The sequence below is a fragment of the Melospiza georgiana genome, chromosome W (genome assembly GCF_028018845.1).
Source record: "Melospiza georgiana isolate bMelGeo1 chromosome W, bMelGeo1.pri, whole genome shotgun sequence".
NCBI lineage: Eukaryota > Metazoa > Chordata > Aves > Passeriformes > Passerellidae > Melospiza > Melospiza georgiana.
The window spans coordinates 248,898-276,617 of record NC_080464.1 but is presented as its reverse complement, the minus strand read 5'-3'; the positions used below and the strand labels follow the sequence as shown (position 1 = coordinate 276,617).

Genomic DNA, 27,720 nt, shown 5'->3' with positions numbered 1-27,720 from the left:
CGTGGCGCTAGGACCCAGGAGGACGCAAGGCAGCTCTTAGAGCGAGATTGCAAATTCGCCGTGACTCAGTCCGTGTACTGGAGCAGGTTAGTGCTGTCCTGTGGGGCCGGGCGAGAGCAGGCCGGGCATCATGCCGCCAGCCAGCTAGCTAGCGTCCTTCCTTCCTTCCTTCCTTCCTTCCTTCCTTCCTTCCTTCCTTCCTTCCTCTCTTGTTTGATGTTTTTTTTCAGCAAGCCAAGATGGAGTATGAGTGGAAGCCTGATGAACAGGGGCTTCTACAGATCCTGCAGCTGCTCAAGGAATCGCAGTCTCCGGACACCACCACGCAGAGAGCCGTTCAACAAGTATCCTTGGTCAAGGCCTACACCGCGGGCGGGCGGAGCAGGCAGAGCGGGGCTGCGGCCGTCCGGGCGACCGCTAGGGAGGCTGGGGACTCTGGGTAGGGAGCAGCGCGGCCACAGACCAGTGCTGTGGTAGGCAGGTGGCGGCCGGGCCTTTCCGGCGAGCCGCCACAGCGAACTCTGTGGGCTGAGCCTCCGCTTGAGCGGGTGGCCGTGGCGCGGCATTTGAACCGCTAAGGCGGCCTATGGGGCCGCAGGGCCGCCTTCCCTCGCCGAGAGCCCGGACACCTGTTGCGAACCCCGAGCCAAGGTTCGGTTTTTGTTTTTGTTGGGTTTTTGGTTTTGTTTGTTTGTTTTGTTGTTATTGTTTTTTTTTTTGTTTTTTTGTTTTTTTTTTTTTTTTTTTTTTAATTTTTGAAGCCCTGGCTCCTTTGTGGCGGCTTTGGTATCTGCTGCCTTTCCAGATTACTCCATGCTGGGCCGCTGCCAGCACCTAGCCCTTATTCTCAGCATATCCAACCGAGAAGGCCGGAGCGGGGGGGGGGGGGGGGTCCTCTGCTCGCCAGGCAGAGTTGATGATGGGACGCGGGGTAGCTGTCGCCCCTACAGCAAAGCAGGGGTGAGCAGGGGCTTCCTAAACTAATCCAGGGTTAGGATTCACGGCAAAAGCCAGAGCTGGTGGGAGGAGCGTTCCTGGTGGAGCCGACTGCAGGCTCTCCATGACCTGCTGGCTCTGACCGTGTTTTGCTGTGTTGTGAGGATGTTTCTGCCTAGAATCCTGAGCCTGAAATACTGTTCGTTACACTTTTTACATCTTACAGGAAGAGTGAAATCTACCCTATGTGGCTTGTGCAGCTTTGCAGTGCATTTTGCCTTAGTGTTGTGGATTCTTGGTTTGTTGTTTGGGTGTGTGTTGCCCGATTGATAAATGACACAAAACTCGGATAAGATTTGTGGGTGCTTTATTTAGGGCCCGGGGAGCTTGGGGGACTCACGTCCCTAAAACCCGAGCCCCCAAATTCACGTATGGGTGCTTCCCTCTTATACATGCAATTCACAACAAAGTCTCCAAGAAACAGTTTCCCCGTTCCCCTTGCCTGGTCACAGACCCCTTGTGATACATTCCTTGGTTCACAAACAAGATCATTAATCCTCTGCTTATCTTATTCTAAGAGCATTGTATGCTGCCTCCAGACAGGTTAGCATTCTTACTTTCCTGCACTAGTTTAATTATTTATTAAATCCCTAAGACTACCTGCTAGGTTACACACAAAATTCAACACACTTTTCAACGGCTACAAAACTACTTTTTAACAAACCAGTTCACACACAACTCACTATAATTAAATATTTTGCTAAATTTCATTTCTTTTCCAACATGTGGAGTTGTTTGTTCCCCCCTCAGGTCTCTCTTGACTGTAGAAGTGATGAAATCGCAAGGTTTTAAGGACCAAAGACTGAAAGAGGAAAATTTCACATTAAGTCTAGTAGAAGCATAAGTCTTGTAAAATAAAGCTCTCATCTACTGTCTCCTGTTCCTTAAGCTAACTATAGAGGTGCTTTAAAATATCTAGAAGTCCTGAAAGGATATCCTCCTATGAAGAATATGAGTTTAGCATCTTGATCTCTTTTTATTTAAGGCATTTGCTTGAAGGTCTTCACAAAAGGCAACAAAACATTTATGTAGGTAAGAATACGTATGTATGTTGTGTTAGGACTTTAGCTTGAAGCCAAATTTGCTTGACTTCCTGGCTTTTTCCTAGTAGATGTGGTCAAACCTTGGAAGGCTTCTGTTCTTACCTGAAAGGTGAAGGTCGATTTCACCTTGTTTTTGCAGCCATGTTTCAGATTCCTAAGATGGTATTGAGTCCTATGAAAAATACTATACAGAAGTTCCTAAGTGTTCTTGTGGTAATCACATATTCTCTGAACAGAGAGAGACACAGCTCTCCCAGGATTTTCCTGAGAAGCTGTGAGAAAGACCAGAGAAAGAAATTAAAATAATTACTATCTCAATCTCTGCACCTGGCAGGCAATCTCTGTTTGTCAAAGATGTTTACAAGAAGGAGTTGTCCCTTTTTGACCAATAGGTGAGAGAAGCTTCCTAAAGGCCAATCAGGTCTTAGGTCCACCATTGTTTCTATAAGAACTGTGAATTTCTAATAAAAAGTGCCTTTTCATGCCTTCTGACGATGGAGTTTCTGTGTCACCTTTGTCTGTCCCCTATACCCCTTCGGTGATATGTTCTGATAATGCCCCAGATTTAAACAGGTGCTCTTAAGTATTTCAAATACAAAAGTGATTATAGCAGCAGTGATTATAATTTAGCTTTCATGTAAAATTGCATTTTAAAGGTCTGCTTCAAATAATGGCATCTGGCTATTGATCAGTGCAAGGCCCATCAATGTCAACATCATGTATGGTCAGGGTTTAGCAACTTTGAATATTTAGAGCTTTAGCTGTACAGCAAGTAAAATAAATGCTTATGAAGCAAATAATCCTACTAGTTCTAAAAATAATTTTTTTGCTAAATGTCTTCATTGTTTGCCATACTGATGAAATCTAGTATATTTGGTAACTGCATGCTTATGACATAAAATATTGTTGAGCATACTAGTAATTAATACCAGGGTGTGAGAACAAGATACAAGGAGAATGCCAGAATGCTGTTCTAGGCAAGCAGTGGCAGAATACTTAGAAATTTGAGGCAAAAGTAATAACAAATTTTAGAAAAACAGCTACGTACCTTCTAATTGTGCAGAAACATAATAATTCTTTTTGCAGTTGCCCCAGAGAACATAGTTAAGAGGTTGGTATTGCTAGTAAGATGCTTTTTCAGAGAGGTGTCTCTAGAAAATTGTTTTGTGTACAGCATTTTTTTTAAAGAGACCATGGATAAACTTGAACTTCTTTGTACAAATATCTGGGAATTTACAATGAAACAGCTTCTCGCAGTTGAAAGCTCAGACTGGCTAGTTAGCATCATAAAAATGTATATGACTAATATTAAAGTGACTAGCTTATAAAAATCATCATTGTTGTATTTTAATGCTGAAATGCTTTTATTTATTGTGGAGTAAAAAAATGATGTCTTATGTGATTGTGCCTCAGTGGATTCCTTAGGTTTTGTTGACTTTTAAGTGCAAATTTTGAAATCTAAAACTGTGCAGAGGAATGTAGGGGATTGGGGGAGGGCAGGAATTTCTGTGTTCCTGGATTCTTTTCTCAGATTTCAGCATAACTAAAGAGCTACTGCTTCAGTATGAAAATCACAGAAATTGTTTTTAAAGTGTTCATAGCCTGTATGTTGTGAGTTTATAGTCATAGCATTTTTAAATGATGCAGTAGTACATAGCTCACTTAATCATAGTATTCAGAAAGCTATAAATGCTGTGTGTGAAGATTTTAATTTCCTTAACAGATTTTCTCTTCAGAAACTAGAACAACTCAATCAGTATCCAGATTTCAACAACTACCTGATTTTTGTTCTTACAAAGCTGAAGTCTGAAGGTAAGTTCTTGGGATATTGACTGGTTTATTCTATTTTTTTTATTTAAAAAAATGATTTCATTTAGCTTGAAAGAAAAAGGAAACTGATTTTATACTCAGTGTGCTGGTGGGTTGATCTCCATAGTCATGTAGAAGAATTTTTTATCCTCTTGGGAATCTTTGTGAAAAAAAAAACTGATAACATGGTGCTTGTAGTTTCAGTCTTGAAAGAGATACCATTCTAAAATTCCAATGAAATCTTAAAAAAAATGTGGGAGCATCATACTTCTATCAGACTACAGTGAAACTGTGGAATAACTTTGCATGTCATGGTGATGAATCATTACTATACACATTATAAAACATGCTGCTAAATCCAGTTGTGATTGTGATCTCCCTAGTAATCAATCTATTAAATATTTAGAAGATTACTGTTGCAGCTGCTTGCTCAATCCCCATCTCTCCCCCACACTCCTGGGAGGAGAATCAAAAGTAAAACTTATATGTTGAGATAAGAACAGTTTAATAATTGAAAATAAAGTAAAATACAGTAATAATGGTAAATTATAATAATAATGATAACAAAAAGGGAGAAACAAGTGATGCACAATGCAATTGCTCACCATCTGCTGACTGATGCCAGACCCCCCCTTCCCGAACCCAGATCCACCACCCTTCTGGGTAACTCCCACCAATTTATATACTGGGCATGACATTCTGTGGTGTGGAATATCCCTTTGGTCAGTTTGGGTTACCTGTCCCAGCTGTGCTCCCTCCCAGTTTCTTTTGTGAACCTCCTCACTTGCAGAACACGAGACAAGAAAAAATTCCTTGACTTAGGATAAACATGAGTTAGCAAAAAATGAAAACATCAGCATGTTATCAACACCATTCTCATTCTAAATCCAAAACACAGCACTGTAACAGCTACTGAGAATAAATTAACTCTACCCTATCTGAAACCACATAATCACATCCTAGAATTGTCCAAATATAATGTCTGTAGAATCTTCATTCTGAAGCCTTAATTCTAAAAATAATGTAGTTTCTTACTGTTGGCTTATTTTTATGGACATTTGTACAAACTGTTTATGGCATAGTGTAGCCTCTCCCAGTTGGAAAATTCAGGCAATTCCTTGGTAATGATCAGTAATGACTATCTACACTCAGGGCAGATCTTTTAATAACCTCCCTAGAAACCTTTTTCTTAACTCTAAACATGGTGTGGACTGCACTGAGGAGACCTGGCAGATGTAGCAGCAAGAACATGCTTTACTTAACATCCAAAGGGAATTCAAAATTCCCCAAAATTGATGTAACAGGCCTGAAGGAGGAAAAGGGGGTAAAGTCTGGGGAAATTCATCCTCCCCTGTTTCCCCCAGAGGATGGGTACAATTATTAATGGACTCCCAAAGGTAGCACCCAAGGCCAGGGCAGGAGAGCAACACTGAATATACATCCCAATTGATCTTCATTGCACTTGATGTTATCACGTCATAAACTGATATCCTACCGTATGGCAACAAAGCGATCCTGATCCCTCTCCCTGCTCTGAAAAAGAGCACCACAAGGAGCATATATGAGAACAGACACAGGATTCGGCACCACACCCACATAAACAGACCAAGCAACATTGTGACCAATGGCTCCACACCTAATACATCAAATGGTTAGATCAAATTAGTTTCCAAACTTCTCTTGTCAGATCTGTTGTTATCTCAAGCCTTTGTGCTGCACATTGGGCACCAAATAAAGCTGTCATGCCTTAGGAATGGTACTCTCCAATTTAGTGCTCCCACTGTGTCATGAATTGAATGAGTGTTTTAATATTGCTTAAAGAATCACTGGCAAAGGTATCAGTAAAAACAGGTTTAAAATAAAAGCAAAAGCACAACAACCTTCATTGGCAAGGTTCATTCTACTAACTAGATGATTAGGGCACACAGAGGAAAAGCAAACAAAAAAAAAAATCCAGTCAATCAATCCGAACTGAAATAAATCCAAAATTATCAGGGTGGGGTGGGGGACAGACGAAAGGATAAAAAGGGTAAGGATAAAAACTAATATGGCCTAAAGGGCCAACAGCACTTAACCTTAACAGTTCTTAAACTTATCAGTACTTATCCTAACTTAAACTTGACAGCACCTTAACAGCATTTAACTTAATTTATAACTTAAACAATTTATCAAGGGATTCATATAGGATTTACTGTAGCACAACAGTAACTTTCTTACAGGCATAATTTACAAATCCAAAGTACTTGAGAATCTCAGAGAGCAGTGTTTCCTCTGCATTTGCTGTAGCATATGGACACAGATATAAAGAGTCTTGTCCTAGGTTGATAAGCAAGTGAGTTTTTTGGGAGGTTGTGGTCAAACCAATCAGTGCTCAGATTTGAATATTGGTACCTGATGTGGCCACAGAAGACATGGATATGCCTCTGAGAACACAGGGGGTTAAAAAGCAGAGAACTCTCAGGGGAACTCTCTCTTGGTTCCGGGTTGGTGAAAGAGGTCAGGCCTCCACAGCCCAGACACGGGTTGGGTGGGGGAGGGGAAGCCATGCGGCCGGGGTGAGGTAGGCCAGAGCCTTGGACAGAGAAGGGGTGTGAAGGCCCCTGCAGGATGGAAGGGTGGAGGAGCACTGAGAGGCATCGGGCAGCTCCCCTCCCCCCCGCCACCCTCTGGGATAGAGAGAAAGGGAGAGAGCCTGTGCCTGTGCTTGTGCCACCTTGAAATTTGATATCTTGTGCTGGCAGCACTGCTGAAGGAGAAAGGGGGGGGGCATGCTGCGAGAAGGTGCCCGGCTGCCATGGGAGTTCTGGGCAGGCAGAGCCTGATATTTTAACCCTTTTCTTGGATAGTGAAAACTTTACGAAACACTACTCCTCCTTGATTTGAACGAGAAGAGAGACAGACATGAAATAGAAGGAAATGGGCAAGTGTCGTGAAGGTCTGAGCAAGTGAAGGATGTCAGAAGAAGATGGGGAAGAATCCTAGGTGGGAGGAGATGATGGAGTGGCCTTTGGCTGGACTTTTCTTGCATAGCCATAGACCGAACCAATTTCTTGTAACACAGAGACTACATTTAGGGGGAGGCAATGGCTTGAGCCAAGAGAGTGACCTGCTGTAGTGATTGCCAGTGCAGGAGAGTGACCTGCTACAGTGATGCCAAGTGCAGGAGTGGAGAGAACAGAGAAAGATGAGGAGGGTGTGCTGGTGCCCTCTGTCTTCAGGGAAGATCTCTGTTCTCAAGACCCTCGGCCCCAGGGGGAGTGAAAATGGGAGGGACCTTTGTCCCAAAAGTGAGAAACTGTTGCTTTTTTGGTACTTGGCAAAGCAACCTTATGAGCAGTTTGGTCCATGAACGGTGGTGAGAGCACTGTAGAAGGAAGGAAGGAAGGAAGGAAGGAAGGAAGGAAGGAAGGTGGGTGGGTGGGTGGGTGGGTGGGTGTCATGATGGCAAATGTTCTCCGGGTGGTGCCATGTGTGACATGGAAACACAAGAGGTTTCAACTGTGTTTCCTGGAGAAGCCTATAGTACAAGAGGGACTCCTCTCTCCTTGATGAACTGAGAGTTGATTATCTGAGGGATGGTAACTTGACTAGAATCTAAGATTTTGTCTCACTGTGCTTGGGTGGAAACTGGGGGGGGGAGGAGGAATGTTTCGGAAGTTTTTTCATTCTGAATTTTGTGTGTGTTCCTTTTATTATAGTTGTAGGTTAATAAAGTGTTTCTTTTTTTATTTCTAAGTTTGAGCCTGCTCTGCTCTATTCCTGGTCACATCTCACAGCAGCTGTTAAGGAGAATATATTTTCATGGGGGTACTGGCATTGCGCCAGCATCAAACCATGACAAGTCTGTACAAGGTGTCTGTGAAAAATTCCTCTCAAAGGTAGTGAAACATTCACTTCAGATGCCTTTGCATCTTCTCAATGGCAAAGGGTCAAGCCTTGAGGAGTGGGGGGTATCAGCCTGTCACTATCGAGTAAGAAAGAGGCACGGACTCCAAGCAGGCTGGTTTGTACAACAACAGCTTTAATGCGAAAAACTCTTCTCTTTTATAGACAGTTCAGATACATTCCACTTGATTGGCTAATTAACAAAAGCACTTTTCTCCCAAACAATCCTTGGTGAGAACAGAAAAACAGAGAATAGGAAAACACCTTCAGGTTGTTTATAATAAGTTATCATCCTTTCTCTACAACTCCCTAAAAGTCTCACAAGTCCGCTGTGAGAAAACTTATCTCGTTTTCTTGCTCTCTGACCAGGCTGTCACATCCACATCAGCCCAGGATTTAATGTTGTTTGGCAATCCTCCGAGAATAGCAAACTTAAGAGTTCGCTGTGTCTCAGAGGACTCACTCAGGGAGGTTGCTGGTTGCAGCTGCTGTGGGCCAAGAGAGCTCAAAGGGTCTTATTTTGGACTGCTGTTTATAGGGTTGTAAGAGAGGGCTTTGGCCATAATTTTTCATCCTGGCCACACTTCAGGTCCTGCCATTGGGACACAACAACCCCCTGCAGCACTACAGGCTTGGGAAGAGTGGCTGGAAAGTGGCCCTGTGGAAAAGGACCTGGAGGTGCTGATTGACAGTGGCTGAACTTGAGCCAGCAGTGTGCCCAGGTGGCCAAGAAAGTAAATTGAATCCTTGCTTGTATCAGAAATAGTGTGGCCAGCAGGACCGGGGCAGTGATTGTTCCCCTTTACTTGGCACTGGTGAGGCTGCACTTCGAGTACTGTGTTCAGTTTTGGGCCCCTCACAACAAGAAAGACATTGAGGTTCTGGAGCATGTCCAGAGAAGGGAAAATGGAGCAGGGGAAGGGTCTGGAGCACAAGTCTGATGAGGAGCAGCTGAGGGGGCTCAGCCTGGGGAAAAGGATGCTCAGGAGAGACCTTATCACTCTCTACAGCTACCTGAAAGGAAGTTGAAGCCAGGTGGGGATTGGCCTCTTCTCCCAGTTAACATGTGACTGGAGAAGAGGAAATAGCCTCAAGTTGCACCAGGGGAGGTTTAGGTTGGGTATTAGGGAAAATTTCTGCTATGAAAGGGTTGTCAAGCCCTGACATAGGCTTCCCAAGACAGTGATGGAGTCACCATCCTTGGAGGGATTTGAAAGCTCTGTGGATGTGGCACTTGAAAACATGGTTTGGTGGTGGACTTGGCAGTACTGGGTTAATGGTTAGACTTGATGATTTTAAAGGTCCTTTCCATCCTAAATGATTCTGTGATTCTGTGTCTAACTGTGGCTGCTAAAAATAATGCTTTCATTGTGGCTTGCAAGGGCTGTAAATAGTGTGTAAATGAAAGGAAAATGCCTTTGGCTTACTTCCTGGCCAGATGCAACATTAATTCTGAATAACTGCTTATGGAGGACTGGATTACTTGGATATGAGCATACCTATCAGTGGATTATAAATATGCAAGGAAATAATAATTTGACATATTAAATTAGTGTAATAATAAATGGAGAGATTTTACCTTGAATTCAGAGAGCATTTCAGGTGAACCTGAGACTGATCAAGAGTTCAAGTAAGAATGTCCTCCTTTAGGATATTCTCCACCTGACCTTTGTTATTGACGTCTTCAAAATTTTAAGCAAAATGATAAAATTACTTTATTTGACTTCCTAAGTAATAATAATAATGATAATAATACTTGTCACATCTCATAACCACATTCTGTAGTTGACAGAGGTATGTCTGCTCATCTAGTTTTTGCTGTTTTTATTTAAAATTGTAAATCTGTTCTCGTAGTAAAGTTTTTGGCCCTTGAAATGCAGTGCCCTTCAAGAACTTTTATTTTTACATTGTTTAGAAGTTGGTAGGTATTTAAAACCTGTAGTATAGGCAAAGTTATGGAAGTCTTAAATATATATGCATTGGGTGGATTCCTAGTTTATGAAGTTACTGAATTCTATGTAAGAGCGATGCTTGTCAATCAATATTTATAGTTACAGAGAATGAAAATTAGTGCTTCTTTAGGAAGTGTCTTGGTTTGAAAAGACAGGTGTCTGCTAAGGAAGGCAGGAGCCTTCCTTGAAATGGAAAATGTAAACCCCCTCCCTCGGAATTATTGTAATTTTGAAATTAGGGTGCTTTCAGGCAAAGATATGGGAATAGGAATAACAGTTCTTTACTAGGAAAATTAAAACCGCAAATGCAATAGTACAAACAAGAAAACAAACCACTGACAGAGTCAGAATACAACCTGACACCCTGTGGGTCAGGGTGTTGGTAGCAGTCCAATTAAATGGTGGCTGTAGTCCTCCTGAAGTGACAAATGTGGTTCTGTTGAAGCAGTGATCCTGTTGGAGGGTGTAGTTTTTCTCTGAAGGTTCAGTGGTGCTGTAGATGGGCTTGGTCTTCCTCTGAAAATCCAGTAGAGAAGAAAGCTGCTTCTCTGGGGAATCCAGTGGGAAAAGGCTCCCTGTGGTGTTCCAAATCTCTGATTACATCCAGATAGGAATGCTTGGCTCCTCCCTCTGGGCAGAGTTTCTTCCAATGGGATGATGTAATTTTATCAGTCATGCAGTGACACTCAATGGCCCATTAACCGAAGATATCTCTCCAGAGGGAGGATTGATTGTGGAAGAGATCAAGAAACTGCCCAATTAAGAGAAGATAACTGCCCCACCTCTAACAGATAGGAATAGAATACACACCCCCATTTCCAACCTAAGACAGGAAGACTGAAATATATTTTTAAATCTTGTTCTAATACTCGTATACAGCATTCTGGTTTTGGAACTCATAATCAGTTGATTAAAATTAATTTTAACCATAACCCCTCTTTTTAAAAGTGCCATTTTTGTTCAACTAGCAACGGTTGCACTCAAAAAGTATTTTTAATGGCCCTCAGTCAGTCATCATGGGTATGATAAGAGTCCTTGTGTTATGATGCACTAACTTGGTTTTAAAATATTTTATATTTGAAAGTTATATCTCTTATTTTTCTTATATTTCTTTGGGGATGTTAATAGTTTTGAAGGCCTATAATAGATCTGTGTGTAAACTGTAACTCGGTGCAAATGAACTTTAAACATCCTTACTTTTTGCCAAAATCAGGGCTTCTCTTCTGGTTTGGGCTGAGGTAGAGTTAATTTTTTTCACAGTGGCCGATATGGGACTGTGTTTTAGATTTGTACTGGAAACTATGATAACACAGGGATGTTTTAGTTACTGCTGAGCAGGGCTTACACAGAGCCAAGGCCTTTTCTGCTTCTCATGCCAACCCACCAGTGGGTAGGATGGGGGTGCACAACTGACCAAAAGCTAAAATGCTGATTAAAATTATCTGTATAGGCTGATTTGGATTGTTGTAAACTTTAAATTTAAATTTTCTTTTATTATAAACTAATCCTTTCTATGTAGAACATCCACATCTCACTTTCAGCATGCTTCAGAAATAATACCAAGTTACTTATGCCCTTGGTTGAAGAACTAAACATGAATCTGCTCACAAGTGAACTCTAAAACTAAAAACACTTTGCTATATAAATTGATGGTTGTATTTGGAAGGAGGGATAAGGAAATAAAGATTAATATTTATCACTGTAAGCTTTGATCTTGTTGCATTGTTCTGCAAATCTACTTTATCCTAAGAACTGATGGAAGTTAGAAACACAATTATTTTCTCTTGCAGATGAGCCAACACGTTCCTTGAGTGGTCTCATCTTGAAGAATAATGTAAAAGCACATTTTCACAACTTTCCAAATGGAGTAACTGACTTCATTAAAAGTGAATGTTTGAACAATATTGGTGATTCCTCCCCCTTAATTAGAGCTACTGTAGGTAAGTTTACTCTTATTACTGTATTCTGCACACTGAAAATGTTACTGATATAAGTGAGAGCTGTGCTAGTGAGAGTTATTAAACTCCTAAAACTATTTGCTTCTGATAATTGTCACAACTACATCATGATTTGATTTTGATATTAATCTTCAGTTTGGATATACAAATATATTTTTCTTTCCTATTTTCTTAGAACTGAATTAGCAATTCTGTTCGTATCTCTTGAAATGTGACTGAACATAAGTTTACTTGAATCTGCTAAAATTCAGCTTGCTGCCAATTTTTTTACCAAAATCAGGAGTAAGGTAAAGGTTCTGAGTTCAGAACTATTTCAGCACTCCACTTGCATTTGTAAAACACTTCTGTTTGTGCATTTCCTCTTTGCTTCCCCATATGCACACCTCTTCGGGGTATCATTACACCAGATGTTACATACATTAACATAAATGAGTTTATGTTTTTTAGATAGCTTCTATCAGAAAACAGTAGATAATGTGTGGTGATCAGAACACCAGCTACAAGTGATTTTGTTGTATGTTTTTTTTTTTTTTTTTATTTCCTAAATCCTGTGGTTTAGTACACCTCTTCCATAACATGAATATTTGGTATTTTTACTTATTTTTAGGTAATGTTGGTTTTCTGTCTGGTCTTTGAGAATATGATTTCCCCCAATTATTGCAATTGTAATTTTCCTTGTCCACTCAAAAACTAGAAAAAAAACCTGAAATTAATGTATATTTAAGTACAGTAGAGTAAAACAGGGATTGGATGCAAGTTCAGAAAGGCATTCAGCCTGTGTCAGCTGATTTCTGTTACAAAATAATGTCATAGTTTCACCCCTAAGTAACTAAGTACCACACAGAGGCCTGCTCACTCCCCCATCTGTCCCCCTAGTGGGGAGGAGAATCAGGTTGAGATAAGAACAATTTAATAATTGAAACAAAATAATAATTTCAATAATAAAATTATGCAAATAATATTACTAATAATTGTCACAAGAAGAACATAGAGTTACAGAAGGCAAGAGAAACAAGTGATGCGCAATACAGTTGCTCACCACCTACTGACTGATGCCCAGCACATCCCTGAGCAGCATTTGGCCCCTCATAGCCAACTCCCCCCAGTTTATATACTGGACATGATGTTCTATGGTGTGGAATATCCCCTTAGCCAGTTCAGATTGTTATAATGATCAACAAGAAAGCCAAATCAATAAATGCAAAAGATTTCATTTTTGCAACCAAAATACGGTCCTCAAAAACCACAGCCAAAGAGACAGCGTTGAGCCCGAGATCGGTGCTGGGTGAACCTATATCCAACCTCTATCGCATCGGATATCCCTCTGTTCATGAATACCTTCCAGCAGGGCTGCTTTATACAGCTTTTTATGCCTGAGGCAGAGGTGCCCCTATTTCTTTTGTAACCCCACATATGTATGAAGGTTTCTTTCACTGTGCAGGGATGGACAATTGCTGTTTCCTGGGTAGTGGCAGGCGCTGATCATGTCAGGGGAAGTTGTGTATTCAGATGTATGTTCCTTGGTGACTTGGGTTATCTTGATTGATGATATCTGCCAAGTGATGATCGTCCTAGGGTGTTCCCTGATGGCTCGGGAGGAAGCCCATCTCCATGCTGGCCACGTTCTTTTATTAGTAAACGAGGCATTGTTCTCCTGCTGCCACCAGGAGTTTTGTAATTCCAATGTGGTAATCTGTCTCCGGGTTGCTCGTGGTCAGAGGCTTGTTGGATGTTAGATTCCGTTTACAATTTTTATTTCATACATTTTCCCCTTAAGCATGAATTACTTTATATTATATATTGTAAGATCAACTGTCCCAGCTATGCTTCCTCCTTGTTTCTTTTGTGCAGCTCCTCACTGGCAGAGCATGAGACACTGAAAAGCCCTTGTCTCAGGGTAAGCACTGCTCAGCAACAAACAAAATATCAGTGTGTTATCAGTATTATTCTCATACTAAATACAAAACAGAGGAATGTACCAGCTACTGAGAAGAAAATGAGCTCTCCCAGCAGAAACCAGAACATTTTCCTCCTCTAATTCCATACCATTGACATCATGCCAGGTCACAGTTCCCAGTTCCCCATCACCTGTCTTTTGATAGGTATACACACACATATACTCCCTTAGTCTATGGACTATGGACCCTGTAAGTCTGTTGAGTTCATTCACTCCAAGTGCCAGGTCCTGCAGCTCCATGCAGTGCTACAGGCTTGGGGCAGGGTGGCTGTTTTGTGGCAAAGTAGGACAGTTTCAGACAAAGTTTATTAGAGAAGCCCTCTGGTTGAGTCACGAGATGCAGAAAGAACCGCCTTGCTTTCTAAAACTCCTCAGAGAGAGGAGCCTAGGTGCAGCTGAATCCAGTCTTAGCCCCAGACTTGGTTAACAGTTTACATCTATAGGATTATATAGGTGTAAATGAATCTTTATAGAACTTTATTCTGCAGGATTAAGGCTGACAAACCAGATGTATTTATATAAATATATATATGACTTATTATGATAATGATTAGACAAAAATATCTTAATCAGAATTATTTACTGCACAGTATAGGAGTTATAACGTCTAGTGTAGTATAGTGTACTATTTTGAAGCAATAGTAAAGCTAGTTAAAACAGTTGAGTAGAGATTGATGTTACTCACTCATACCAATGATCGTGAGCAAATCTCTTCTACTTGGCCTCGAGGAGTAACCTTGAGAGGTGTCCCCATTTAAGGGAGGAATCTCCACAGATACACGTCAAGGAGATGTATGTTAAAAGACCCTGACATTAAAATTTGGGACTGGACTTTTATAGTATACAGTGATTGACTGTCAGTCATATGTCTCCAGACCAGCTTTGTCAGCTCAGCAGCTTTAGATAAATTATCAGGAGTATAATTTGTTCCTTTATCCGAGTATTTTACCAGGTCTACCACATCTTCATCTCACTATCAGGGTGTTAAACTTTGAGATTGATGAGTCACACTGGTTTCAGCATTGTTCAACACCAAAAGCAGCAGGACTCCCCCTTCTTCATTTATCTCTGATAACTTTGCAAATAGGACATTGTTCAAGTTTTCCCCATTCCAGGCAGAGCATCCTGCTACACTCTACCATGTGACTTCAGTCAATTGTTATCTCATCAAATAGTAATGCAGGTATCTCTTGCCTTCATGCTATAAAAGCATCCACTGCATACGTGTACATTATCCTTAAACATGTTGAGGTACATCAATCTCCCAAGGTTTGCTATTTCAACTCATGTGCTTTGATAGTATTAGCTATTTTATAATTATACATTACATGTTTACACACAAAGTTATTATCAAAATCAGTTAGAATTTAGCCAGAAATATTCAGAAATATTAAACAGAGCATAATACATAGTTAGCTATCAATTTTGGCAAAAGAAACACTTATTATTTCAATTTATATACTTCTGGAAGGGTTAGTATCCTTATTTGTTGGATTAGGTACCACACCTATTGTAGTGGTTTTGGTTTGCCAACTTACGATTTCCCTAATTTTAAGATTTTCTGGTTAACGCATTAAAGAGTGTGGTAGGTTTTGGTGCTGGTCAATTACCAATGTACTTACTTCCTGTTGTGAGATAGGATTAGGAGAATACAAACTAGGTTCAAAATTTTAAGAGGGTATAATAAAAAATTTTTTAATAGTAACTAAAAGAAAAAAAAAGTAATAAGAATCAAAGCAAACCCTTCAGAACACTTTTCCCTACAACTTTTTCTTTTCCATTGTCAATGTAAAGAAACAAAACTTAAAATTTCTAGTCAGTTTACTACCTCTAAAATAATCTTTCTTCAGTTTACTTAGGGAGAAAAGTTCTTCTTGTTAATGTTATGGAGACTTCTCCACAAGAGGAAAAACAGTTCTCTCGTGGTTCTTAATTTGGTCACGAATAGCAGCCTCCCGGGGGAAATCTGCTATTGTGAAGCCCCTCTCATTTTCCACAAGCCTTCCCACAGCTTGTTTATGGGCTATGTTGACTTATGGGGTATTGTTTTAAAGATGAGTGGATTAACGGCAAAAGTTCTCATTATCTATCTCAAAAATCATCTTCTCCTGGGGACACAGGACTACTCTCTTTCTCTGTTCAAACTTTCCATGGGATCAGAGCTACTTTATTGTCTGTTTACTTTAGTATGGAGATTTTTGCTTGATATCAATTTGAACCCTTCATCTCCCCATAGTTTTATGTGTTATAGGGAGAAGAGTATTTTTCTCCATAGCTTACAAGAGGATTTCAGCCCCAAAATCAAGGCATCTCCTCATCCCTCCCACCTGGGACTTAATTTCATCCTCACTGACCATGATGTTTTCATTTTGTTCCTTTATATGCTTGTATTTTGTTCCTTTCTCTCACTTGAGGGAGGATCGAAGCACTTAAAGCATTAACATGTTGCCTGGAGCCTGCAGATCGTCAACCTGACTCTGGTTGGGCTGGCTGCTATAGACTGCAGGAGCTGTGGCTGGAGGGGCGGCTCAGATTTAATCAGCCAGGCTAGAACTCAGCAGCAGCAGTACTCTTGGAGGGGGGGAGCTAGTGGTTTCTCCTTCCCCCTGCCAGACTGTTGTGGACAACTTCTACGGGGGTAAAATCCCAGCGCCGACCTGGGGCTGCTCCCGGGGCCCAGCGGGTTTGGCTGGGCCCCAGGCTGGGGGAGGGGGGGTGGTGTAGCAAGCAGCTAGATGTTAGCAAGGCCAGCTCCATCCAGGGCCCAGGGGAAGGGAGTCCAGTCCCGGAGCAGGGCTTTCCGGCCTGGCCCCGTGGTAAGGGTCGCCCACTCGTGTTACTTCACTCCCAGCAGGAAGGGAAAGAGGAAGTTCCTGGGCTTCTTTAGTCTTTTAACATGTGTTTTTCACAGAGGCCTGTCTAGTTTACTAGTGGTTGGAAGCTTTGCATTACTTCCTTAAATGTCTCTCAGGCAAAAGATGACACATATATACACTGATTACTAATAAAAACCAGATTCCAATTAATAACAATATTGCAATAACAAGTTGTAACATTAAGTCCAGAATGCCCATTGTGGTTGGAGACCATCTGTGTGAGTTGACGCAGGCAGGTGGCCAAAACAACCACAAAGCAACGGCTGAAATGCAAGAAATAAATTTATTTCATTACCTCACTAAATGGAGGATCCTGAAGCAACACCTGGGTGGAGACACACAAGCAGGAACACAGCACCAATAGACTCAGTCCTTCCTAGCGGATGGTAGGGCTGCTGTTTGCACCCATTTATCAAGGACCTACACACATGTAGTTTGCCACTATGCTGTTATCTCCTCTGTACTTTTTATGACCTCTGAGATTTGATCCTCCATCTATTAAGACTGTGAGCTCAAGCATGTCTGTGAGAGGGTCTCCAAGTCTCTCCAAACACCTATGTTATCTCTACATAGAGATTCTACTTCTCATAGCAGACAGAGGATAAACAGCAGTAGGCATAATACATGGAGTTTCCTGCACTGTTATTCTCCAGGCCTTGGTATTCCCAGCTGCAAGGTCCCTTGAGCAAATCTACCATCCTCCTCACCATTCTTCTGCTTTTACCTGTTTCCTCCCAACAGCATCCAAACAAGTTGTCCCACTTGTTATGTTCTCCATCCCTTTTTATTTGCTCTAGAACATGATGTATTTTTTTCCACATCATTTGGGACAGTGATTAGTGTTTTCCAACTTTCCTGTTTTGCGGAGAAAAGAAGAAACTTTACAACTTTATAAAAGTTGTAAAGCTTGGTATGCTTTTATTACGATGCATGCAAGCTTCTCTAAAAAGGCAAGTGTGCTTCTGAAGACTTTGGGTCTTCTTTTATTTCTTTTCTAAATGCATATGCATACAGTTCCACAATAAGTTCATACATATTCATTCCGCGTGACATTTAGCACCAGTTCTTCTTTATCAAAGGAATTTCTAAGTCGGGGGCAAATCGAACTTGTGGTCTTTTCTGTTTTTCTTTCTCTGTCTCCTTGCTGTCTCCGCATGCAAGTTTTTCCTTCAACTTTGGCCTCACAGACTTTTCACCTTTCTTAGACACTTCACCTAATTCAGAATGGATCTTTACTCTGTCTCATTCCCCCCTTTCCTAGGAAATAAGTAAATTTTTTTACTTAATGAAAACTTTCACGATAGTGTCTTTTAGTGTTTCATTATGTACGTTTGACGAAGATGTTAGTACAGCTATTTGTTGTAGCATTCTTTAGTTTCAAATTAACAATATAATAGATAATTTAATTTTAAGCTTATTTTAACTAATATTAGTAAAACTACAATGGGGTGGCACAACTTATTAAAGATTTTATTTTCAGTTGGTGACTACTTAAAGATCACATTTTACTAGTGATGATATATATTTTGTTTTATTCTTTGTAGAACTGTGGTTATTTCCTTTGTGTCATGTTGGACAGTAATTAAGGTTTTCTTTTTTCTTTTTTGGATTTCTTTTAAGCTTTCTAATAGGTCTTGGTGCTTAATTAATTGTTTCACTAATGTAAGGTTCATCTTAATAGGGGTAGGTGGTAGTCTGTGATACAGTGTGTAATTGGCTTTAATCAGCTGGTGGGATGTTACTGGTACTAAATACGAAAAATTACACTCAATAATCTTAACAAAATTACAAATACAGAAATTAGAATGGTTTTTACTAGACAGAATAACATTATTGCTATCAATTTGTACAGTAGCACAGGCAGTTCTCAGACACACACACTCTTTTCTAGTAAATACGAGCACAGTTTTCTGGTCAGTGACTGGATGAACTTCAAAGTGACAAATATTTTGTTCAGTGTCTAAACACACATCTTGAGCATTAATAGTATTGCTTTCACAAATGAATCTCATCTGTTCTCTAGTAATGCAGGATTCTAAGTTTACTGTCTGCCACTCTCTATTTATCTTTCGTGCTTACACTCTATGTTCTGAAGGATAGAGTATTGTTTTTTTATGGTTTAATCCTAGGGCAATGGTGGGATGGATAACATAAACAGTGGTATTAGGTACGGTAAGCACAAAGGCAGTTGCTACATTAGAAAGAGGATCATAGGTGAAATTCACCATAGTCTACTAAGATTGAAACTTCTTTTCAAAATCAATTGCATTATTTTACACAATTTCTTGAATTTCAGCTGGAAAATTACTTTCACCTTTTTCTCATATGATTAGAGTTGCTGTGGCTTGTATCTATAACTGTGCTTGTATACAACTGAAAGCTAAAGACACATTATTTTGAACTATACTAAGTGTTTTTACTATCAACTTGTGGTCTTGGTCTTCGGCCTTTTCATACTTCTTTACTTTGGCAGTACTTTTGAAATTTGTCACTGGCTAGTTCTTAATACTAATAGAGATTACTATAAAGGCTGCTTCAATTTTGTTAGGCTACTTGCTGCAATGGCTAGTTTATTCACTAGTATTTTTGAATCAATTCTATTTAAAACTTTTAATCTTGTCTTTAATATGCTAGTTAGATGTTTGTTATGGGGAACAGGAACTGCTTTTTGTTTATGACTATCCCTCCCTGCTAGAGGGATGTGCTGGGTTCATACTGCAAATTCAGACACACTTCACAAGTGTATCTGACAGAGGTTTAGGTCATATTTGAGGCAAATGTTTGTTCTGAAATGTAGAGACTTCAGGGAATCTCTTTTTTCTTCTAAAGCACTTGATTTCTCAGATGTGTCTCTCTTGGTCTACAAAACTTCACTCACTTTGCCTTTAGTTTCAGGTCTAAGCTTTAAGTAAATAATGAAGGGGAAGTCTGAGAGAAGAGCTTAAATTCATTGCAGTGCTTCAGAAGAAACTGGGATTAGGTTTCTGCTATTTGAAACACTCAGCACAAAAGTGATGCTCAAAATCTTACAGCTTGCTGCTGAGTTCTGAGGGGGGATCTCTCTCTCTACTTCTTTTAAGTAGAATCTAACAACAATAAAATCAGTTGTTTTATTAGTTTGTGTAGATCAGGATGTTCCAACAGCTTTTTGACCAGGGTAATGGCCATTCCATTAGGTGTTGGAGACAAAGTGTCATATAACACAAAGTTGCTGTATATGTTCTAGAACACAGTTTCTTGTAGGAAATAGTTGACATCACATCCTTCTATGTTAATAAAGTTACAAATTTATAGATTGGAGTGGTTAGAAAGCTGGATCTTTGTGTTATTTACTGTTAGCACAAGGGGTTCTTAAATATGCACATCCTTGTCCTATGTATACCTGGACAGATTCAGGATCGTTGTCGGAGTACATTTCAAAGTGACAAATGCTTTGTTCTGCTTCTAAACAGGTATCTTGGGCTTTTTAAATGTTACTTTAACATCTATGTCCCTGTCATACTCTCACCATACAAGCATCTACCTCAATTGTTTGCCGTGTGTGTGGGATTGTTTTTAAAAGCCTATGTTCAGTGTTGCAACGGATAGATTATGGTTTTGTTGTGATTTAGTCCCAGTGTAATGATTTGGTATATGGTATTGTAGTGGTTTAGGAATGTTATTTTCAAATGTAATACTCCTGTTAAAACCACACGATGCTTCCCTCCCTCACCAATTTGAGGCACAAAAGACAAAGATCACAGGCTGAGATAAGAACAATTTACTTGAATTAGCAATGAGATAAGAAAACCAACAGTAACAGCAACAATATTAATAATAAAAGGTATAAGAAAAAGAAACTATTTACATAGAAAGCCCCTGACAATAAACAATACTGGACTGCTCCACCCACTGTGTTTTCTCAACCCCTCTGAAGCAAGTCTTTTTCTCCCCTCCTCTAGCAATGACCAGAGGTGGTATAGAATAACCTCTGAGCACTAACCATGCCCCCTCCTGCTACTGCAAAAAATTAACTCTGTCCTGCCCAGAAGTAGGCTAGGTATACACTGAAGCATTTCTTATTGTCCATAAAAAAGCTGTGGCCTTATTAGCGACTGAGTCATAGTAACATCTCGTTGAAGACCACTAGGTTTGAAATTCCCTCTGAAATTTAGTTTCATTGTCCCCAATTACCTTTCAAATTTCAATAAGTAAAAAATCCATTTCCTCATTCTCTAATTATTGCAGCACTGGTAGTTTGTAGCCATAAGTGAGCTTGGATGCAGCTTAGTGCTAGACACATTACATTGAGTAATTCCTGAAGCATCAGCCAGTAATTCATTATCAGCATTTCGATATTTTTCTGTCTCAGAAAAGAAAGTTGAAGCGAACCTCTTAGTGTTTCCTAAAGCAGATAAGGAGGGCTCTAAAAATTGCTCTATTGTACTCAAATCACTAATGGTTGTAACTGACTTTTTAGCCAGGGTTTCAAGATCAATGCTGTTTAATACCCCCATCCCAGTTCAGAATATACCAGTTACATCCTTCCTTAAAGAAGTCAATGTCCTCTTGTTTAGCCTGGCATACTATCGAAGAGAAGAGGTATGTATAAAAGGCAAACACTTTGGTCTGATAGCTGTAACATCAGTTTGCATGGACATTTCTACTTTTTTTAAAGACCTGTCTTGGTTTAAGACAATTTAAGGGGACAAACACTCCAAAATTAGTAACCTCCCATTTATTTTTAACTATTTCCTTTCCACCAAAAAGGAGAAATGAATACAAGTAGATATAAATGAAAAAATAACAGTTTACTAAAAAATGAAACAGCAACAGGCAAAAAATAACAGTAAATAATCACTATATACAAAATTGCGAAATCTCATGAACTCCCTGGGATCAAAGAGAAATGAAATGATGGAGAAACCCCTCCCTCAAAATGGTGCCTTCCATTGATGACCCTGTGACTTGAAAGACAAAGGGAAAATGGCAGACAAGCCCTTCCCCCCAAGATGGCACCCTCAGTCAACCATGTGTGGAGAGACAATGTCGCAGTTGAGACAGAAACGACACAATGCTCTGAAGTTCATGTGGCAGTAGCAAAACTTTAATGTTCACCACTTGCATTTATATGGTTGACCCCGATTGGCTAGAATCTTGGTGCCACCGAATTCACTGACCAATAGCTGCCTGTGTACATGCTCATCAGGGATTGGCTGGCGTCTGTTCTCTGCAGTCAAGTCTCTTTGCCTCTCAGTGCCCTCTCTCCCAAAGATGTTTCCTTTCTTTCACAGGTATAGGCTCATTGAGTTAAGGTCAGGGTTACTTGTGCCTGTGAGGCTTTCAGGCCAGCTGATAGCTGTCACAGTTCCCCCTTTTTGTTTTTCAAGTACAGAGGCAGTCCTTGTAATCCTCTATGGGGCCCTTGATAGACAGGACGACAAACACGGCACAATCAGTAAAACAATTATGATAACACAAAGGTGATGAGCCCAGTTTGAATGAGGCTCTTCACCCAACTTGACAAGCCTAACCTTTCCAGCCATTGATCTAAAATCTCTCCCACAACACACATCATCAAATTTTTTACAACCATGTCCAGGAGCTAATGAAAAAAGATCAGTAAGAGCACAATTTCACTGGGTGCCATGCTGCAGGCTATTTACATCTGTAACTGAATCACTCAAACTTAAGGAAGTTTCATTTATTATTTGTTTTAAACAAGTCAATTAAAAAAACTATCAGAGGGAACACTTTGCTTTCTTGTTTCAGTTTGGTCTTCCAGGTGTATAATTAAAAGTTTCACGTCTTTCTGCTACTAATGTCTTTTAGTTGTTTGACTCTTGAGGTTTAAGTGAAGTCATAGGTAAATTGTCATTCCAAAGGTTCCATATTTCCATACAGCAGGTGCAAAAGGTTGTTCTGGTTACTGTTCTACGGCATCTGCTGTGGGGCCATCAGGGAGGCGTTGTTGGTTGTGATCCAGAGCAGAGCAGGATGCATGCACCGAGCAGGTACCCGTTGAATGAATCTGTGGAAATAGAGACATACCTGCACCCCCAAGTGACAAGGTCCCAAGGACCTTCCCATTTATTGGTAATGAGGTCCCTTACCAGTACCTTAGATTTGAGCAACTCAATGTCACTAGAGGACTGTAATGATAAAAAATTATTTAAAATAACAGGGTTTTGGGAGTTTGGCAATATCGTGAGATGATTCAGCATATACAAAGCTTTGGCCACCCTACTCTGCAGGGTTTTACCACACATTCCCTCTTTTTGTTTTTCAAAGAAACGCTTTAAAGTGCCATGGGCATGCTCAACAATGGCTTGTCTTGCAGGGGAATGAGGAATACCAGTGTGGTGTGACACACCTCAGAGTTGTAGAAATTGTCAAGTGTTCTGTGAGACATATGTAGGGCCATTGTCAGTTTTTATAGTGTGAGGGATGACTAGGGCAGCAAAGGCTAATCGCTAATGTGCAATAGCATTGTGACTTCTTTCTCCAGTGTGTTCTGAGGTTCATATGGCAGATGAAAAAGTGTCTATTGAAACATGCATGTATTTTAGGCGACCAAATTCCACGACATGTGTGACATCTGTTTGCTAAACTTGTAAGACTTGCAGACTATGGGCATTAACTCTCATCTGCAGTGGTGCAATGTGGCCTTGACAGTCAGCACAAGTATTAACAATATTGCGTGCCTCTGTATTTGTTAACAGGAATTGTCGTTGTAGGGCTCGAACACCTTGATGGAAAAAGGCATGTGATGCTCTTGCTTGTGCTAGCATATCTGGCTATGGCGCTGTCCAAGCAGGACTAGATAGCTAATCAGCCCGAGCATTACCTTCTGCAATAAAGCCCGGCAAGTTTGTATGACTCCAAATATGCAATATATAATAGGGACATGTTCTGACTTGGATTGTGTGCCACAAAGTTTTTAACAATTCAAATAGTGCAGCATTATCAATTTCTTTTAACAGTGCTCGGTCCAATTGTTGTGTGATGTCTGCAACATAAGCAGAATCAGTTGCAATATTTAAAGGAACATGAGGAAAACGTTGAAAAGCCATGGCTACAGCATGTAATTCAAGTAGCTGTGGTGATCTACCATCGCGACCCTCTAGCGTTTGCCATTCATTGTTATCTTTCCAGGTCACGATGGCTTTTCCTGTTTTCTCAGACTTATCAGTAAAAACTGTGAGACCTTTCAGGGGTGTGCGATGGTTTAGTGGTTTCAGAGACAATGCAGTGGTCTCACTTAATTGCAAGAGTTTGTGACTGGGTGATAAGTGTGACCTCAAGAGTCAAACCTCAAGAGTAATTTGCTTTGTAAAGTTTTGTAAAGCACTTTGTAGTGCTGTGTTATTTGCAAAGCACCATTCAAAATATTCCTCTTGTACTGTTGTAATAATTTTTGAGGGATCTTTAGCATTCAGCTGCAAACACCTTTGACGGCATTTAATAATTAGTTGTGCAATTAATTAAAAAATAGTAGGTGATGTCTTTTTAGGTTGATGGGGCAAAAAGATCCTTTCTAAAATGTGTAGTGGGTCAGACCACTGAGCGTCCCATTGACCACTGATTCCTGTAGGATGTAAATTAACAATGACAATAAACACTGTAATACAAACTTCAGGACATATTTGATAAACTTGTCTGTTTGTTATGGCCCACTCTACTGTTTCAAGTGCGGTTTTCACCTCTGGAATAATTTCCTTGGACAGGTTAACTCAGAGTCACCTTTGAGAATATTAAACAAAGGTGATAATTGTGGGGTGGCTAACCCTAAGTAAGGTCTTACCCAGTTGATGATACCCAAAAGTTTTTGTGCATCATTTAAGGTCCGAACTTTGGTTGAAAATTGAATTGTTTGCGGCTATATTGTTTGATCTACTATTTTAACTCCCAGGTACTTCCATGAGGGTTGCTGCTGCAGCTTTTCTGGTGCAATTTGCAACCGTAACTCTTGCAGTGCTTGCTTCAAACTTGGCTGAATCTGCACAAGGCCTTCTTTGGTTGGGGTTGCTATCAAGATGTCATCCATATAATGATAACAGTATGCTCCTGGGAATTGTTCTCTCACTATTGAGAGTGCCTGTGCACGATACCATTGACTAATTATTGGGCTATTTTTCATACCCTATGGGATCATCTTCCATTGATATCGCTCGACTGGTGCTGCATGATTGATGGGGGGCACTGTAAATGCAAACTTTAGGATATCATCAGGATGTAAGGGAATAGTGAAAAAACAATCTTTCAAATCAACAATCAAAATGTCTCAGGCAGCAGGTATCATAGCTAGGGATGGCATTCCAGGCTGTAAAGCACACATACTTTCTATAACTGCATTAATTTTCCTTAACTCATGGAGTAATCTCCATTTACCTGTTTTCTTTTTAATTACAAACACAGGGGTGCTCCATGGACTTCCTGATGGCTCAATATGTCCTTGATTTAATTGTTCCTGAACTAGGAATTTAAGGGCGTTTAGTTTTTCTGTTTCGAGGGGCCACTGATAAACTCAACATGGGCTGTTCAGTGAGCCACTTCAAGGCCAATGTAGGATGCTTTATGCTCTTCAGCACAGTGGCCCCTGTTAAAAATCTGTTCCTACCTGAATTCTTCACGCTAAGACGTCTCTTCTCTACAAGTTCAGTGGCACAGCAGTAACATAGAGATGAATTGTGGCTGTCTTTCTGAATTCTTAACTAACAGAGGTTTACTATTTAAGTAACTTTGTGTGGTATCCTTGAGGCCATCAACAACAGACCTCACAGCTGTGGTAGGCCATGATTGAGGCTATGTGTTGGCAGATATGATGGTAACATCTGTTCTAGTATTTATCATCTCACAAACTTTGATGTGAAATGGATTTATCTGAGGCATTTGAAGTGTACAAACTATGTTTGGTCTTCAATCGGAAATGACTTGAGTCTAGTACACTTGAGGTTTTCCTGTCGATCTGAAGCCTCAGTCTCCTTGCAGCTTTGGGTCTGTTTTAGGAACACAAGACTTAAAGGGAATGAGTTGGGCAATGCAAGTTTTTGCTGGGATGGTCACAGGAGGAGTAGGTGTTGATACCATGGCACATATCTGTCCCGTATAGTCTGCATCTATAACACCTGGGTGAACAAAAATACCTTGCAACGTTGCACTTGATCTTCTTAACAATCGTGCACTCAACCCCCTCCCTGTAGGCCCATGGGTCTCAAGGGGAACTTTATGCACTTTTAATGAGTCTATAGTTATTGCAGTCTGTGGAAATATCTCTTCCAGCTGAGCCTTTTGTTCTCCCTGTGAGCTGGTCACATAGGCTCGCACTGGGGGACAGAAAGGTGCTTGTGTCTGTGCACACTTCCCTGTCACACTCTTGTTCTTGTTTCCCTGTTCCCTGAGAGGTTGTCCATCAATGTGGAATTTAGACCTACAGTCTTTGGCAAAGTAACCGGGTTTTCTACATCAGTTACAGTTTCCTACTTGTCGTGGGTTGACAGCCTTTATCCCAATATCGTGTGTTGTGTCTGGCAGCTGTGCCTTTTCTCCCCCCCCCCCCCCCCCCCCCCCCGGCCGTCTTGCTGCGGTGGGAAGAGAGGAGGGAGTGTGTGACCAGGCACTTTCGCTTTTGGCTGCTTGGCTTGGCTAGCCGCTTGCTTGCTTGCTTTCTGCTTTTTGCGCTGTTTTTTTTCCTTTTCTTTTGTTCCCTCTTTCTTACCCTCCCCTGAAGATACTGGACCGGCTCCGGACCTGACCTGAGACGTCCAGGACACCCGGAGCTTGCGAGAGAAGCTCAGCGCCCTTCACAACACAGTCTGTTTTTTTTTCTTTTCTTGTGTTGGGGAGTGTTCTTTTGTTACTTGTAAATAAATAGGTTTTGTTTTCCACTTTGCTCCTCCGAGAAATTCCTTCCCGAACCCGGTGTTGGGGGAGGGGTGGTTGGAGGTTTGTTTTGTTTGGGGGGCTCCCTTTTGGAGATTTCCCCTAATTTTGTCCTAAACCAGGAAAGTATATTTTTTGGTGCATTGGCCGGGAAAGGGAGGCCAAAAACAGTGGAAAAAAAACCTATAACAATAATATTTTGGTTTTGGTTGTTTTGTGGGCATATTGGTGATTCATAATGTCATTTGGAGTGGAGACTTGCCGGTATTTCTGGTCCCTAGGGGTTTTTGAAGTTTTAATACTTTTGTGGTCCCTAGGGTTATTTCCTTACCCAAAAATAGCTCTAATGTTGTCCCTAATAAGTAGCTTTTGTAAGCGGGGGGCACTAACCAGAATAGTCATTGTGCTGGTCTTATGTGTGATGATGTGTCGGATAAAAATGCTGGACTTTATTTCAGGAATGTATGGATTGTTGTTATGGCTGTGTACTCAGTTTGTTTGGGGAGAAGAAGGGGAAGGGGCTTTTCAGCCTTTGTCCTCCTTCTTCTCCTCCAAATTGTTGACATCTATTAGAAAATACTGAATTTCCCCTGAGTTTGATAGAAACCATCTTTCTGGCATTTAATTTATTAAGCCTTTTCTATACTGTCTGGAGTGTATATAAAACGAAAGCTGAGATTTCTAGAGGGGTTAGAGAGACTCCTGATTCAGGAGTAAAACAAAGCAGGAAAAATTTTGACTGGAGTAGGAAATGGGAGGATATGGGCCAGACTTTAAAGGAATTTTCTGATCCTATAGACTGGGACTTTCCATCTGATCAAATTCAGAATCCAGTCGAGGTGGCAAAGTATTTGAGGGAGAAGTGCCATGGTAATACTAAGGAAGAAAGGATTACTGCAGTGAGCTGGGCCTTGGCGTTTGTTTACCGTACTCTGCTAGATACTGTGGAGCAGCAGATAGCAGAAAGGGAACAGGGAGATAAGTTAGTTACTATCCCAGTGACCCAGGCTGCAGCTAACATCCCAGGCTCCAGGCTAGCAGCTGAATCAGACAATAGGCCCCAAACCATGGCTGTTGCAGCTAATACAAGAGGTGGAAAGTGTAAAGGCAAGACCGATCGAAAGGTGGAGGATGATGAGGATGATGCGACCGATCGAAAGGTGGAGGATGATGATGATGATGCAGGAGAAGGACCCTCACCAAAATCAGAGGCCACATCAAGGGGCACAGAATCTGGAGCTAATATTGACTCCTTTTCTCTGAAGGACCTCAGAGGCCTAAGAAAGGATTACAGACGACAACCTGACGAATCTATAATTAGTTGGTTAGTCCGCCTTTGGGATGCTGCAGGGGAGGTTACGATTTTGGATGGTACTGAAGCGA

The 27,720-nt window shown here is 40.8% G+C and overlaps 1 protein-coding gene across 3 annotated transcripts in view; it reads left to right on the top strand.

Annotated features, from left to right (window-relative positions):
* Positions 1 to 224: 224 nt before the first annotated feature.
* The window catches only part of LOC131095401 (transportin-1-like), a 100,817-nt gene continuing 73,321 nt past the window's right edge, over positions 225 to 27,720 (top strand). The window contains exons 1-3 of one of the 3 annotated variants that reach the window (XM_058043094.1): positions 225 to 344; positions 3,776 to 3,851; positions 11,476 to 11,625. In XM_058043094.1, coding sequence (XP_057899077.1) covers positions 240 to 344; positions 3,776 to 3,851; positions 11,476 to 11,625 — 331 coding nt within the window. In that variant the 5' untranslated portion in view covers positions 225 to 239. The remainder of the gene's footprint in view (positions 345 to 3,775; positions 3,852 to 11,475; positions 11,626 to 27,720) is intronic. The other 2 variants (XM_058043093.1, XM_058043095.1) reach the window with 2 other exon arrangements.